Genomic DNA, 14,324 nt, shown 5'->3' on the forward strand with positions numbered 1-14,324 from the left:
TGATTTTAATAGATAAATTAAGATCAGGCAAAAGAGAAAGGTTAATACTTAACATGATAAGAGGAAGTTCTGGAAATTTTAAAGTTTAATAAGAAGTTTGATAAGTTGTTACCAAAGAGTGATACTGATTGCAACCAGACATCCAAATGAAAGTGAAATTATAATTTCTTTAGTCAATAATTTAGCAACTACACCGTACTTCTCTGTTTCCTCTCAAAGTCATTGTTTCTTGATTGCAACAAAAGTATGATGATGTGATGGGCAGCTGTACAAGTTATTCATATCATGTCAAAAACAAAGAAATTTTAGGGAGCATGTAAATTATTTTTATACTGGTCAATGTGAGGTTTGTGAGGTGGTGACAACATCAACATCTCCAAATCTTATTCATGGTTGAGATGAGTATCACTGTTTTAGGGGGAAAAAATGTGAAACTTCAGCATTGTATAACATCACTTAAGTTGGGTGTGATTTTCATGAGACCATTACCATTCCGTTCATCTGATTTTACTCGGTGTAGTAAAGTCAACCTGCCCCTGAGAGGAGTTGGGTTTTGTGTAGTAGAGTCATATCCACTTGATACAAAAGAGGAAAGATGGTACACATAATACTATGCATATTAAATTCACAGGAGAGTTGGCCATGTCATCAAAGCTAAAGACATGTGTTTGATCGTGTGTCAATGACGTAATGACAACATTTTCCATAGACCCAATTATACTTATTGAAAGGAGAAAATAGTGGGGAAAAAAAGAAAAAGTGCTGATAGCCCCCCAAAATAGATAACTCTTTTCCCTCTCCTTCCCCTGAAATACAAAATAGTGCCATTATGCTCAGAGGTAAGCAGTGTATTTTTCTGCTATTCTGCAATGAAAAGTTGGCATGGCTAGTTTTATTACTCTCCTCTTTGAACCCCTGAGTGATCTCAACATAATTGATGTATTCCATTGTGATCGCATTTATAGTTATGACAGTGATGTAAAAGGATGAGCCAGCGTTTGCCCTGTGTAGAAAATGTGCTTCAAACACATCTCAGAGTAGATAATGTGCCACAGTGACACTCGAGTATGAATTTCATATTTTCTCTTTAGAAAAGAAGCATGACACAAAAAGCATGTCATGATGAGGTTATACTTAAGGTCGAGTGTGACTGCTATTTTCCACTCAAAATTGGCAAAGTCATTCATCCTTGCGTGTCCCTATCTGACAACTCATTCAACTTTATCCGAGTTTAGAAGTGCAGATTCAGTTATGACTACAAGAGAACAAGTGAGAGAGACAGGCTGTTGATCATTTTAATTTTGGTGTTTTCTGTTTCCTTCTTCCTGACTGCAGCTATTCTGGGAGAAAAGGTTACAAGGCCTGAATGCCTGCGACATGACCAAAGAGATCCTGAAATCCATGGAGCTACCAGATGGATTAATAAGTATGTTGGGTGGTATGTATGTATCTATGTGTGCTCGTGTACAATCAGCTGCTTAATGTCGCAAAATTCTCTGCCTATAATGCCCATCATACCTGCTAGCTTGATAAAGCAATGATAAAGGATCTCCGATCACAGTAATCTTGGATGGTCCATTCTAGACTAGTCCAAGTTTCATTGAGAAATCACATCTATCTTCCATTTTTTTTTTTTTTTTTAGTGTGTGTGTATGTTTTTTTTTTAAATTGAAGTGGTTTATTGTTAAAAAGGTACACAGTATAACATAGCAGTCACCAGTCTAAATTGCTGTATATACTTTACAATGATTCAAAATTACACTGAATTACACACTGAAAATTCTTAGGTATAAATACAAAACATTTGATAGATATGGACTTAAAGGGATCGTATAGTTTTGGTTGAGACCTAATTTCAGGTTTCTAACATTTTTTGTGAGATAATGAGAAACCTCTTATGAAATATGAAAGAGCATGTAATTCCATGAGGAATTCAACGTTTATTTGATGAAAATTGGTTTTGAAATGGCTTAGATATCCAAAACAGAGCGCTCTAACAAAGTGTGGGACCCACATTTTATTACGGTTGCTTAGTTTTACTTTGTTTTCGATGTTTCAGTCATTCCAAACCCGATTTTCATCAAATGAATTTTGAATTTCTCTTAAAATGGTATGCTCTGTACTATTTCATAAGTGTTTTCTTGGTATCTCACAAAAAGTTAAAAGCCAAATTCTCATCTCCACCAATACTGTACCATCCCTTTAACTGTATGTACAAGCTAAAATTTAATTAATATGTAAAAACATTAAGATGTACAAAAAAATGAAACATGAATCAAATTTCTGACTTCCTTTTGATGGTTTACAACAGCAAAAAAGAACATTCATTCTCATTGTTATATGGATCAAAAGTTTAAAAAAAAAATCTTGTTAACTTCATCCTGATACTTCCTATTCTGCATTAGTTGTGTAAAAACAAAGAAATATCAGATAACATGAGAATGCTTCAAGGGAGAGTGGGTTAATAGAAAATGGAAGTGTGAGAGGAGTAGACAGAAGAGAGAAGTTGGAAAGAATAGAAAAATGATTGACAGATATAGGAGTAATGAATGAAAGCACAAGAAGACAAAAAGAGGGATAAAAAATGAAAAATGACCTGAAATCAGTCTGTTCCATGGTCCTTGTTGTGGCTAAATATACGATGTCCTCTCTTGTACAAAATGCCTTCCAGCCAGAATTTCTACCAACCTGCTGTTGGCTCCTGTTTGGCTATAAACACCTGTTGTTTTTCACTTTAACACCTGTTCATTGCTCTGAAATTTCATACCCACATAGCAGTGCCAATTCCTTTTAGTTGCCATAGATATTCATCTTTCCAAAAAAAGAAAGGGTAAAGTGCTGCCAGGAGATACAATTCCTCATGATGGAGCTCTTGTTGTCAATGAGATGTATACAAGGTCATAGGTCGCAGCAAAGTTGTAATATCACCGGGAGCAGACAGATCCATTTATGTGACCGTGCACCACAAAACGAACAAAAAGTCGCACACAGTGATCTTGTGTGAGGACTGAAAATAGGTGAAATGGGTCAACTTATCCAATCTTGAGTTTTTCATATTTTCTGAAAGAGCAAGTCTTTATGTATATTGTATTAAAGTTTGGGATCATAAAACAAAAAGGAACTTGTGTTTTCAGCAGTTTTTCTCGAAAACTTTTTGGTGGAATAGTGTGATTAGTTGTTTCTCATAGAACCCTCTTCCCATTTCTCAAAACCCTGTCCAATCACTTCACTTTCAACCCCAATAACTTTGGAGAGAATAAAACAATTGCATTGAAAGTTGGTATTAATCATGTACAGAATGTGCTAATAAAGTATGCTCAATTTCAGCTTAATTGATAATCCCTTCTTTGTTGTTGCTCCTGTGGTCAACAATTCATCCCACAGCTAGCATAGCTTGGTAAAGATTAAGCGCTTGAATGCACCCTGTACTTCAGAGCCTGTTTTTTCAGTTCACACTTTTCAGAGTGTGTCCTTTCTTTCCAATATCTAGATAGGTTAGAAGAGTCCATTTAAATTGAGTTATATATCATGTTAAAGCTTAGAATCTGCTCTTTTAGAGTCTACTCTTAACTAAAAATCCATTTCTGGCAACTTTTTGCTTGTTTTGTGATGCAGGGTCACATATGCAGTGGACACTGCCTGTGAATGATGTGCAGACTAAAAATGGTGTGATTGTATAGGGCTTGACATAATTCCTTTATTATAAAAAAAAAAATCTTAATTGTGCAAGTTGATATCAAAACAACTGCTACATGTGGAGCGATTTGAAATTTGGTTTTGAAGGTGTTTGCAGGGAATATTGGATGTGCACTCACTCCAAAATGATGTTACACTGGATAGATTTCTCTGTTGCACCGGAATTGCTTTCTTCACATTTCTTCTAAAAGTGATGGCAGTTATGCATGTGTCTGTCATAAATGCATTAAATACATGTATATACTCACAGAAACTGAATAGCAGTTCCTAAATGGGACCCAAAGACATGATAATAGGACCTTCAGACTGGTAAGGAGAAGTTTTGTGTTTTACTTCTAACTTTATCTTACATCAATGGACATTAGTTGGACATGGCAAGGAATTATGGGAATGCACAGGAATGGACAAGGAATTATCCCTGTAAGGTTACTTCAAAGTAGTGTGTGTCTGGGACTACTTTGAAATTTTTGTACAATGAAAGTTATTAATGTCAAACCAATATCAGCACTTCTTCCCAACTTTCACGGAGTACTTGATCCCCAGAGGCCATTTGTAAAGTTATCACAAATGTCAGCGGGACCTCAGCTTGTTAGTGAAAGTATGGTAACTCACATGAGGCGTATCAGTATACATGTACAACCAATCAAGTGGTACAAAGACATTTGACCATTCGATAGCAGGACTTTTGAAACCAAATTAAAAAATCTGTACAGCTATACTGTGCACCTGCGAGGTTCATGAGAAAGTATGCCTAGTGTGTTTTGTGAAGAGTAGCAAAGTTTGAACATAATTAACAAAGTGATTTGGAATGGTGTTGTATCGATGGCAGAAAGATAAATGAAGAAAATATCCCCTTCCATGGTAGAGAAACCACATTGTTCCTAAGAAGAAAAATGAATCTTATTTGGACATTTAGGTAAAGGGTGGGGGAAGTTGAATATTGCACCTGTCTTATCGAAGATGCAGGTATAAAGTATACCTAATAGACTTCAAAGTCTGAGATACCTTTGTCTGCTTGATCATGTTTTCAACTGAAATAAGACTTTCCGTTTCACTGATTTAAAGACTGACAATCGCGAATATTTCTTGCACAGCCATACTTGTCCACACTTAGTAGGACACGGAGTTTGCATCCGTACAAAGCCAGTGGGGTACAACAATTAATTTACCGTCAGTTTCCGAGTGCCCAAACCTGATGTGAAGCTTACTCGGTTGGATCACAAACATTGTACAAGTACATCTTGAGTGCTTGTCTCATAATTCCCAAAACAAATAGTATACAGCTTATACGCAGCACACACACAGCAGAAGAATCGTGCTTGACTGGAGTTGATCATTACAGCTTTGAAGCGTACACTTTATTGCATATTTGCTGACAGCAATTTTATTCTAGCAGGTCTACCTTAGTTGTATTTTTTTAATGTACCGTAGTGGGCAGCGAACCAAGATCGATTGAATCTAAGAACCAGTATCTGACAACCAACTCCCTTTGAATTCAGATCCATAGGGGATGGGCTTAAACCTACTTCCTCTACCCCTTTCTCGCTCTCTTTCCAACCTATCTACCCATCTCTGTTTTGCAACTTCATGTTTTCACTCTTCTTTTTCCACTTTCTCCTTCATTTCTTATTTTACTTGTGTGTAGACTAATGTTATTAAAGATGCTCAGTGTTTATAACATTTTTGTATGGAATATTTAGAAGTATGCATATTTTAATTTAGATTTTTTTTTTCTCAAAATTCCTCCTTGAGTCATTAAAGGTAATGCTATTGTCTGTTTATGATGAGAGATTTTGGCATTGTTTTGGATGCTATTTCAATATGCTCCTAAATTCAGACAATTTTCCATTTTTTTTTCTTTTCCTTTAATAGCAGCATGAGAAACCTAAGGAGTTATCATTCCCCTTTTATTGTTGTTGAAGTGAATACCAAAATATGAATAATTAAGTTTGTTAGAAGGTTTAAGCATTTATGTCATAGTTTTGAAATAATTGTAATGTATATGACTATATCTATCAACTTTATGTTTATACATTATTTGGTGGTTTTTATTGTTTTTGTTTTTTCTGGGATTGTTTGCAGGTGTCGGGCCAGGCCTTACCAAGGACAGTTTAATCCAGAGTCTTGCATCAAGCCTACACCTGAGTTCACAGCCAATTCTCGGCCAGACTGGATCCCAGGTGAGTCCATATCAGCATCAGATTTCAGGAGGCGTATCTCTCGACAGCTGAGCGGAATTCTTTGCCTCTGTGATAACAGCATCCGTAATTAATCAGGATGGTGTGGGTGCGTGGAAGTGTGTCGATTCTATTCAGTTCCCAGGAAAATGATGTACACCTGTTGTTAACAAGTGATTCTCACTTGTTTTTACCAGTCAAACAGAGAAACACAACATCAGCTATTAAAGTGTATACATCATCTAGCAGAAATATATCAGATATTCTGATCCTTTTGAATAGAATTGTTTCAATTAATGCTAAAATTATGATTTCTCATCTTGGTTTACCCTTAAAGGGATTGTATAGTTTGGGTGAGACCTAATTTCAGGTTTCTAACATTCTTTGGTGAGATAACGAGAAACCTCTTATGAAATATGAAAGAGCATGTGATTCACCGTTTATTTGATGGAAATTGGTTTGGAAATGGCTGAGATATCCAAATCAGAGTGATCCTTCAAAAAAGGTGGGACCCTTCTTTTATTACTGTCTCTGTTTTATTTTGTTTTTGGATGTCTCAGCCATTCCAAAACCGATTTTCATCAAATAAACTTTGAATTCCTCTTAGAATGATAATTATGCTCTGTACTATTTTATGAGTGATTTCTTGTCATCTAGCAAAAAGTTAAAAGCCCAATCCTCATCTCCACAAATATTATACCATCCCTTTAAAGTGACTATGTTCTCAGTTGTAACATGCCAAGCTGTTTCAAGAACATTCTGTTACCCCTTCTCCCCCCCCCCCAAAAAAAAGAAGAAAAAAAAAATCCCACAACAACAACAACAACAAAAAGACCGTCATGCAGTTGAACAACCCACTCAAGCACAACACGGTCTTAGTCCCTCTCAGAAAACCATGATGATACCACCGGGCTGGGGGGGTGGGGGTGGGGGGTGTAATCCCTTGTTAGTGGCAGCTAGTTTTAAAGGCATTTTTTACCTTTTGGAGCAGTGATTTTAAAAATGTTTGAGTTCGGAAGTAGTGCTTTGCAAATGGTGTGGTCTTCTACACCTTGCTCAATATCCCATGGATGGATGGATTGTTTTGTTGAAATTTTGGAATTCATGTGTGAATGTTGATGGACAAATGTACATTGGGGCAATCTTTAAATTCATCGCCCCTCCTTAGATACGCAGCACTTAGTCGCAAGGTCTTGTGCACAAGTTTCAAGCTTGGTAGGTTTGCACTTTAGAACACTTTCTGATTGTGTATGAAAATAGTGAGGCCACCTTCCCTCATCTGGTTTCCAGGCTGCTACTTTGCAATCCCCAATAGAATGCAATGAAATGACATGCAGTATGATTAATTTATTTACCAAACAAAAGCATTGTTGAAAGAAATTGTGATTATTCAGAGGGGTGAAGTTTCAGGTGTGAGTTTCTTCAATTTGTCACACCTGACTAACATTCTTAACAAACATAATACAAATCACAAAATAGCCAAAGGAAAAAGAAAACCAGTCACATTGGGCAACTCAGATGGTACAGTGCATGTAGAACATGCCACAATCATGCAATTCCCAGCCCCAGAGGATGTGGGACACCAAGGCGGACTTTATACTGTAAACACCATATATTTAGCGAGTCTAAATTTTCGCTAATCGGGACTTTCCGACGATTTCGCGAGTGGTTAAATTCGCGATCGTGGCGTACTGAACTGAATGGAGAAATTGGCATACCAATTGGTAATACTTCACATTCATATCGAGATCAAAGTCAATTTTTTCGCGTTTCTTTAATTTTGTGAATAGCACCCGACTCGCAAAATTCGCGACAATAAAAACCTCGCGAAATATTCAGCGTATACAGTAGTCTAAATGTGCGAGGATGTGTGATGTGACCCGCATCGACCCGCTGGACAGGGTCACATGGAAGGTGGGTGTTAGACATTCTAGCTCCTTGCTGCCTACCGCAGAAGCTGGGACACCCGCAGCAGAAAACTATAATCGGGATAAAGTCAAGTCAAGTCGAGCAAAAGCAAGCAGGCTAGTCAAGGCCAGTCCTTTCACAATGCAAATCATAATACGAATTTCACTATTCTGAAGCACATTGGTAATATTTGCTGAAGTAGTGTGTCAACATTTACATGTATTTATGTGAATTGTTCAAATGTCATTCTCGTAGAGGATTTTTTGTAACGATTTGCGGAAAGTGTTATGTGAGTTTGTATCTATCAGATCATTAGGGAATCCTTTCCAAATTATACCATCCGCATATCACATTTATTGTTTTAATACCAATTTCAGTGAAAGTCTAAAGAGACCAGTGCACCAAGATGTACCATAGGCTTGTGCCATAACCAACCTTCAGTCTGTCAAACCTACTAGAATACAAAAATGGACTGCTTTGGGGGGACATTGTTGATGATTACTGCCCTGCCTGCGGGATGTCAACTCCATGCCGTGACACATGGAGCTTGCTCTTAGAGTCGTAGCATAGAGTTGAGATCCGGAGGGCCACTGTTCTCAACATTGCCCCAAACAAAAGCAGTCTACAAACCACGTACATCTGTTTTATAAACCAAATAGAATTAAATAAGATTTTACTCATGATATCAGTTGCCCTAACCAGTTCACACATCAGGTGCTGCCATAGGCATTTCCATTGCAATTGTAGTTAACAAGTGTCACCTCTTGTACTGAGGAAGCTAAGCATTTACAGTACATACATAAATGCACCACCTCCATACTATGTACATGCTAAAAGAGGACTGTATAGTACTATGGGGCATTTTGGTGCTATGAGGCTACAGGCAATTATTAAATGCCTCCAATTTCAACTAATCAGAATCAAGGACTCGTCATATGAGGCACGGGTATATGACAGACATTTATTGCAAATGCACGCAGGAGAATACCCAACAAAGAATACCCACAGACACACAAACGTGATCTTCATTTCTATTTCTTCCTGGACCATGATGGCTCCTGTACAACATGTGTCGATATTAGAAAGTCTTGTAGGGAACAGGTTAACTCACTGGTATCAGAAATATTCCCTGGATGTATACAGATTGCCCCACAAGAACCAAGATTTATGAAGATGGGGTGCTGGATGACAATGCTGTCATTTCAATTAAAGGACAAGTCCACCTTCATATACATAAGGATTGAGAGAATGCAGCAATATTAGTAGAACACATCAGTGAAAGTTTGAGGAAAATTGGACAATCCGTTCAAAAGTTACAAATATTTTAAGTATCTGCGCAGTCACTGCTGGAAGAGAAGACTACTACAGTATATGATGTCACATGCGTACAACTATATAAGGAAAATAAAAAGAGAATTTCACAAAACTTTACTTTTTGAATAAAGTGCACAGTTCTTCGACTTGCTACTGACGTATTTTAAGGGTAATATTTTTCCCCCTGCCTTCTGAAAGAGAGAAGTTGAGTGTCTTTTGTTATGGGAGGAAAATGGAAATATGTTGAATTTTCTTTATTCTTTCTTTATATCGTTGTCCTCATGTGACATCACAAACTGTAGTAGTCTTTTCATCCAGCCATGATTGAGCAGAAACTTAAAAAATTCATAACTTTTTAACGGATTGTCCAATTTTGCTCAAACTCTCATTGATGTGTTCTACTAATATTGCTGCATTCACTCAACCCCCATGTCTATGAAGGTGAACTTGTCCTTTAACATAATTTTGACAAATGTTTGGCTTTTTGGTCAAACTGTCCCAGATTTGTTGCTTTGATTGAAATATTTTCCTTCTGAGCAATTGTCTGGGTGAAATTAATTTCTCCCTTTTGATGTACTTGCCCTCATTTGCTACATCACCTTATTTAGTGACAACTCAGTTGATAGATAATTTATGTCACACCATTATATTCTCTGCGTCATTATCAATCGCTTGAAAATTCTTGTAGATTCTCAGTCACATGTGACTGAAAAGAGTAAGCATTCCAAGAGTATGATATCAAATCTGAGATACTACATTTTTCTTCACTTCATTTCCTCACCACAGCAATGTTGTTTTGTGCCAAAAGTTTACAGTTACATCTTCAGTGATAATTCTGTGGGAATTTGTAGGGTGTGCCAATGTATGTAGGCTAGTTTCTGCAGAGTCTGGATTTTGTAAGTTCATAGCAAGAATGTGACACAGCTATACTTCACAGGCAAGTATCCAAATGATCCATAACAAGCCATAATGCAGGTGTCTCTCTGTACCCAGTGCACATTTTAGGGCTTTTTACACTTGCAAATTTTTGCTTAGTCCTGTACCAACGGTTGGTACCGAACTTTCCTTTAATAGCCCACTTTCTGTTTACACTTGCTTTTGCGAAAGTGGACTAGCCCCACCGATAATCCCGTACTATCTGGCCCTGCAAAATAGTAGGGTTAGCACCGCAATTGCGGTGCCAAGCAAACGAGTGTAAACAGAATGAAAAAATAATCAGGGGCTAAGCGACGGAGACGAAGTCCGACCCCCACTGACCAATCAGAAACAAGGTAATCAAGTGCTGCCGGTGCGTGCGTGTACTTGTACAGTGCACAGCGTAATCATGAATATTCATGTGGTTTGGAAAGTACGGGGCTAAGAAATACGAGTGTAAAAAGGTCAGTTTTCTCCTTAGCCCAGGACAAGATCTTAGTACGGGATTTATTGGCGAGAGTAAAAAGCTGAAAAAATTGGTACGGGACTAACGATAGTCCTGGGTCAGAGAAAGTACGGGGTTAAGAAACACAAGTGTAAAATGGGCTTTTAGAAGCTTGGGCTGTTATGATGAAAGGTCATGGCTTAATGGATAAGACCACATACTACAAATGTATCATGCACAAGATCCCTGGTTCAAGTCCCTGGTTCAAGTCCCTGGGCTGCAGCCATTGTATCCCAAGGCTAGGCACTCTATCCTCACTACCTAGTCCTTCAGCAGGTACTTAGAGCTGTCGGTTGCGTGCTTACTTGCCGTTTTGTGTATACATACAGTGTATTATTTTGTGCTGTAAATATGGGACCCTGTGGAAGGGTAGTCATATTTCGCAAATATCGCTGAATGGGCAATCCCCCGTTTCTTCATACTGCACTGATGTGTATTTTTCGTGCAGACTGTATATATTTAATCTGAAGACAGAAATTGAATGACAACAACAGCAAGCATTCCTCAATGGTCATGTTAAGCAAATCCAGTTCAGCAAGAGTCCACATACATGTAGATGTGACATTTCTTGAGAATATTATGAAAGTGTCAATGTCTTTTTTATGTGTGTCTTTTCTCTTATCATAGTAAATGCATATCCAGTATATGAACAATAATAATAATGAAACAAAAATAGGAAGCATGAAAACATGTTTAAGCAGTAAAGTAGGAGCACAGAGTATATTGGATGAGGCTCTTCATTCATGAATAGGTGATTTGTGGATCTGTTTCCTACCCTTTGGAGGACAGTTTTTGCCAGGAAGTTTTAATGTTCAAGTCCCTCATGTCTCAAGTGTACAGAGTAGGAACCAAGCAATGCTGCAGGGTAATAGTAATCAGGCCTCTTCTAAAGAGCAGTGGTAATACTGAAGAGGCTACTATGAGTAAAAGGACCATAACAACCTCTTCTTCTTATCTGTTTCCTCTCCTCTCTCCCTCCCCCTCATCCTTCTCTCTTCTAATCATCTTCTTTTTACAAAGAAAAAAATACCTGGATTGTAAAGATTTAGGCTGAATTCAAAATTTACTCAGACTATATTTATTTATGATGAAAATGTTCATCATAGGGTGGAAGAAATGTATGGTTTTCTTGAAAGATTGTGTCAGGAGAAAGAGCTAGAGCTAAGCAAACTCTGTAATAATATAATCGAATCGTTCACAAGAGAGCCACCACACTCCTGTCACTCTCTTGCCTTAAATTTTTGGGGAATAGCGCCATCTCTTGTCCAAGTCTGTTTATTCTTTTTCTTCCTCCTTCTCCATGGGGAGGGTCAGCCAGCTTGGAAAGGCAGGTTTAAGTACAAGAATGATTGAACATATTATAGGGTACGCTGTGAAATTTGAGATGGCTATTACCAGGTTTCTGGACAGTGCCTGACAATAACAATTCCTCAGAGTTTGGAAAGGGCAAGGACTTCGTTCTTTCTTTCTTTCTTTAAAATATTTTGTAGAGACCTTGATATGGAAAGTACTGATCATTAAGTGCCACTTTTGTGTTGATTCCCCTTGCAAGTCTGATTGTCTTATTCTTTATACTGAACGCTTCCCAATTTAACTATCCATATCTTATATTTTTGTCTTGCTGAATGTGTATGAAATAACCATTATCTCTCGGCCAATCCTCAAGATGTCCTTTAATGGTGAAGGGGAAAAATATTTGTCATGCAGAAGCTATCTGTCAAATAGGATATATTCAATTCAGCTTCTACTTGCCTCTGGTGAATTTATCGTGCCCGGTGGTTAATATCATTTGTTATTGTTGTTCATAAAGGAGTATATGAGTTCTAGTCCTAACCTTGTTATATTGGATGTTCCCTAGCCAGACACTTGATTAATGCAATTGCAATCCTCCTGTAGCTACGATTAGTAACCAGACTATGATTGGTAATTGCATTCAATTTAAAGGGCCCCCATGCCATTGTGACCACCTCACAGTTCATTGGCTAATGCCTAGTTGTTGCCATGGTTACAGTCATTATTATAATTTTTTTGCAGTTGTTGTAGAGTGCTTTTATTAAATGGGGCCCCATTAGAGTTGTGTGTAGTAAAAATTGTACAGCTATATGCTATACATATTTGGCCAGAGACAAATGAAAGCTTAAATAATTATTTTTATCCATTTCCATACTTGCTACATGCCTGTAGTCATGTATGTTTCCAACCATCTCAGCCATTTGTGCTTGTTATTGCTTGCTTTCAATAAACTGCCATCACATACAGTCCAGGGAATTACTTTTAGGCTGGATAGAGTCCATTGATATTAAAATAAAATCAAGTAATATAAAAACAATAGGAAATATATCATCTTTTGAAGTGTAGGCGACTGCAGAACTTATTTTGTTTGCCCATTGTATCTCATGAAAATAATCATTGTATCAAGTTCAATGCCACTGTGACATTTGATGTGTTTTGATTTTGTCATGTTGTTATTTCAGACATGATTGCTTTGGTTTCCTCTCATCTAGAATGTATTTACATTGTATGTGCATTCCCCCCCCCCCCCCCTCGCTGCCCTTTTCACTATCAATAAATCATGTAGAAAGCTACACATACTCTGTTCACCACGGTGGGTTTGTAACGTAACAAGATTCAAAGAGTAAGCCAAGGTCGCGTACATGTATAGTAACTAAATTTTAATGATTTGATGTAGATTTGATGTACTCCAATAGCTGTTGGTTCTCTATGAACTGCTCCTATCTTGCAGTTTTGAAATCCCAATTTAAAAATAACCAAAGCTACATGTATGAATTTTTCTGTGGGCCTTTTCTGGCCTTCTCTGAATTTTAATCCTATAAGTCTATTTAGTATTTACTTTTCCTTGTTTTTGTTGTTGCTTTTTTTTTGGAGTGGTGATGCAAAAAGTTGCAAATAGACACACAGAGAAATAAACAAACAAACAAACAAACCCAGTGCCCGCAAAGAGTATTCTCCTTGCTTAATAGAGTAGAATAAGTATGTTAGCAACCAACATACAGATTGTATTCAGGCTTCACAAGCCCCACCCTTATCATCAAATGTGGGCCTTTGAATTTGTGTGGGAAGCAAGTAGTTTCACAGTTTCATGGCTTCAGATGAGTGTTTTGCCAAATGCACTTTCCTCCAATTGCTGAGGAGTCATGACTCTGGAATGTTACTCCGGAAAAGGGATAGTTTACATTTGGTGCTGAATTGAAGGAATAAAAAGAGAGCTGTCTGGATGTGTGGGAAAGGGGAAGGAGAGATCATAGGGACAAGAAAAGAAAAAAAGTAAGAGTAGGATGATGATGATGATGATGTTGATGAGAGAGAAGAGCCAGAAATTCTACCAGCGGTAGACACCATGAGGGCACAGAGGGGTGAGAGTGGGGGACGAAATCAGGAACAAGATGGAGCAGAGAACAGTTGCGTTCACACTACAGTGTTACTAAACTTAAAGATTAGCTCAGAGTTTCAATCTGTGATGATTGGCTTGTAATTTAGCCCCGTGCAGACACAATCTCAAGATGAGTTTGTGATTAGAACCACAAGACGTGTCAGGGTATGCGCTCTATCCACGAACTGCGGGGGGTTCCACACTTGTAGTTTAGTGTCACGTAGACACAGTAATCAACATATTCGAAAGTTAGCATGACCTCTGTGTGAACCCTGTTCCCCCTCAGCTTCTGGGTCAACTGCCAGTGCATGTTGGACGCTTCTCATGTGTATCATCGCACATTATCGCATTTAATGGCTTGCGCCATGTGTATGTATTTCTTCCGGTTCTATGGTTTAATCATTGAGTGGGACTCTCC

General features: G+C 37.8%; 1 protein-coding gene across 4 annotated transcripts in view; it reads left to right on the plus strand.

Annotated features, from left to right (window-relative positions):
• Window positions 1-14,324, plus strand: part of LOC139716926 (methyl-CpG-binding domain protein 2-like) — an 88,889-nt gene that overhangs the window by 5,051 nt on the left and 69,514 nt on the right. For 3 of the 4 annotated variants that reach the window (XM_071628449.1, XM_071628452.1, XM_071628451.1), the window contains exons 3-4: window positions 1,336-1,438; window positions 5,779-5,876. In XM_071628449.1, the coding sequence (XP_071484550.1) occupies window positions 1,336-1,438; window positions 5,779-5,876 (201 nt within the window). The remainder of the gene's footprint in view (window positions 1-1,335; window positions 1,439-5,778; window positions 5,877-14,324) is intronic. The other variant, XM_071628450.1, reaches the window with a different exon arrangement.

The sequence above is a fragment of the Diadema antillarum genome, unplaced genomic scaffold, assembly GCF_040938485.1.
Source record: "Diadema antillarum isolate AM-2024a unplaced genomic scaffold, OU_Dant_1.0 scf00000071, whole genome shotgun sequence".
Taxonomy (NCBI): Eukaryota; Metazoa; Echinodermata; class Echinoidea; order Diadematoida; family Diadematidae; genus Diadema; species Diadema antillarum.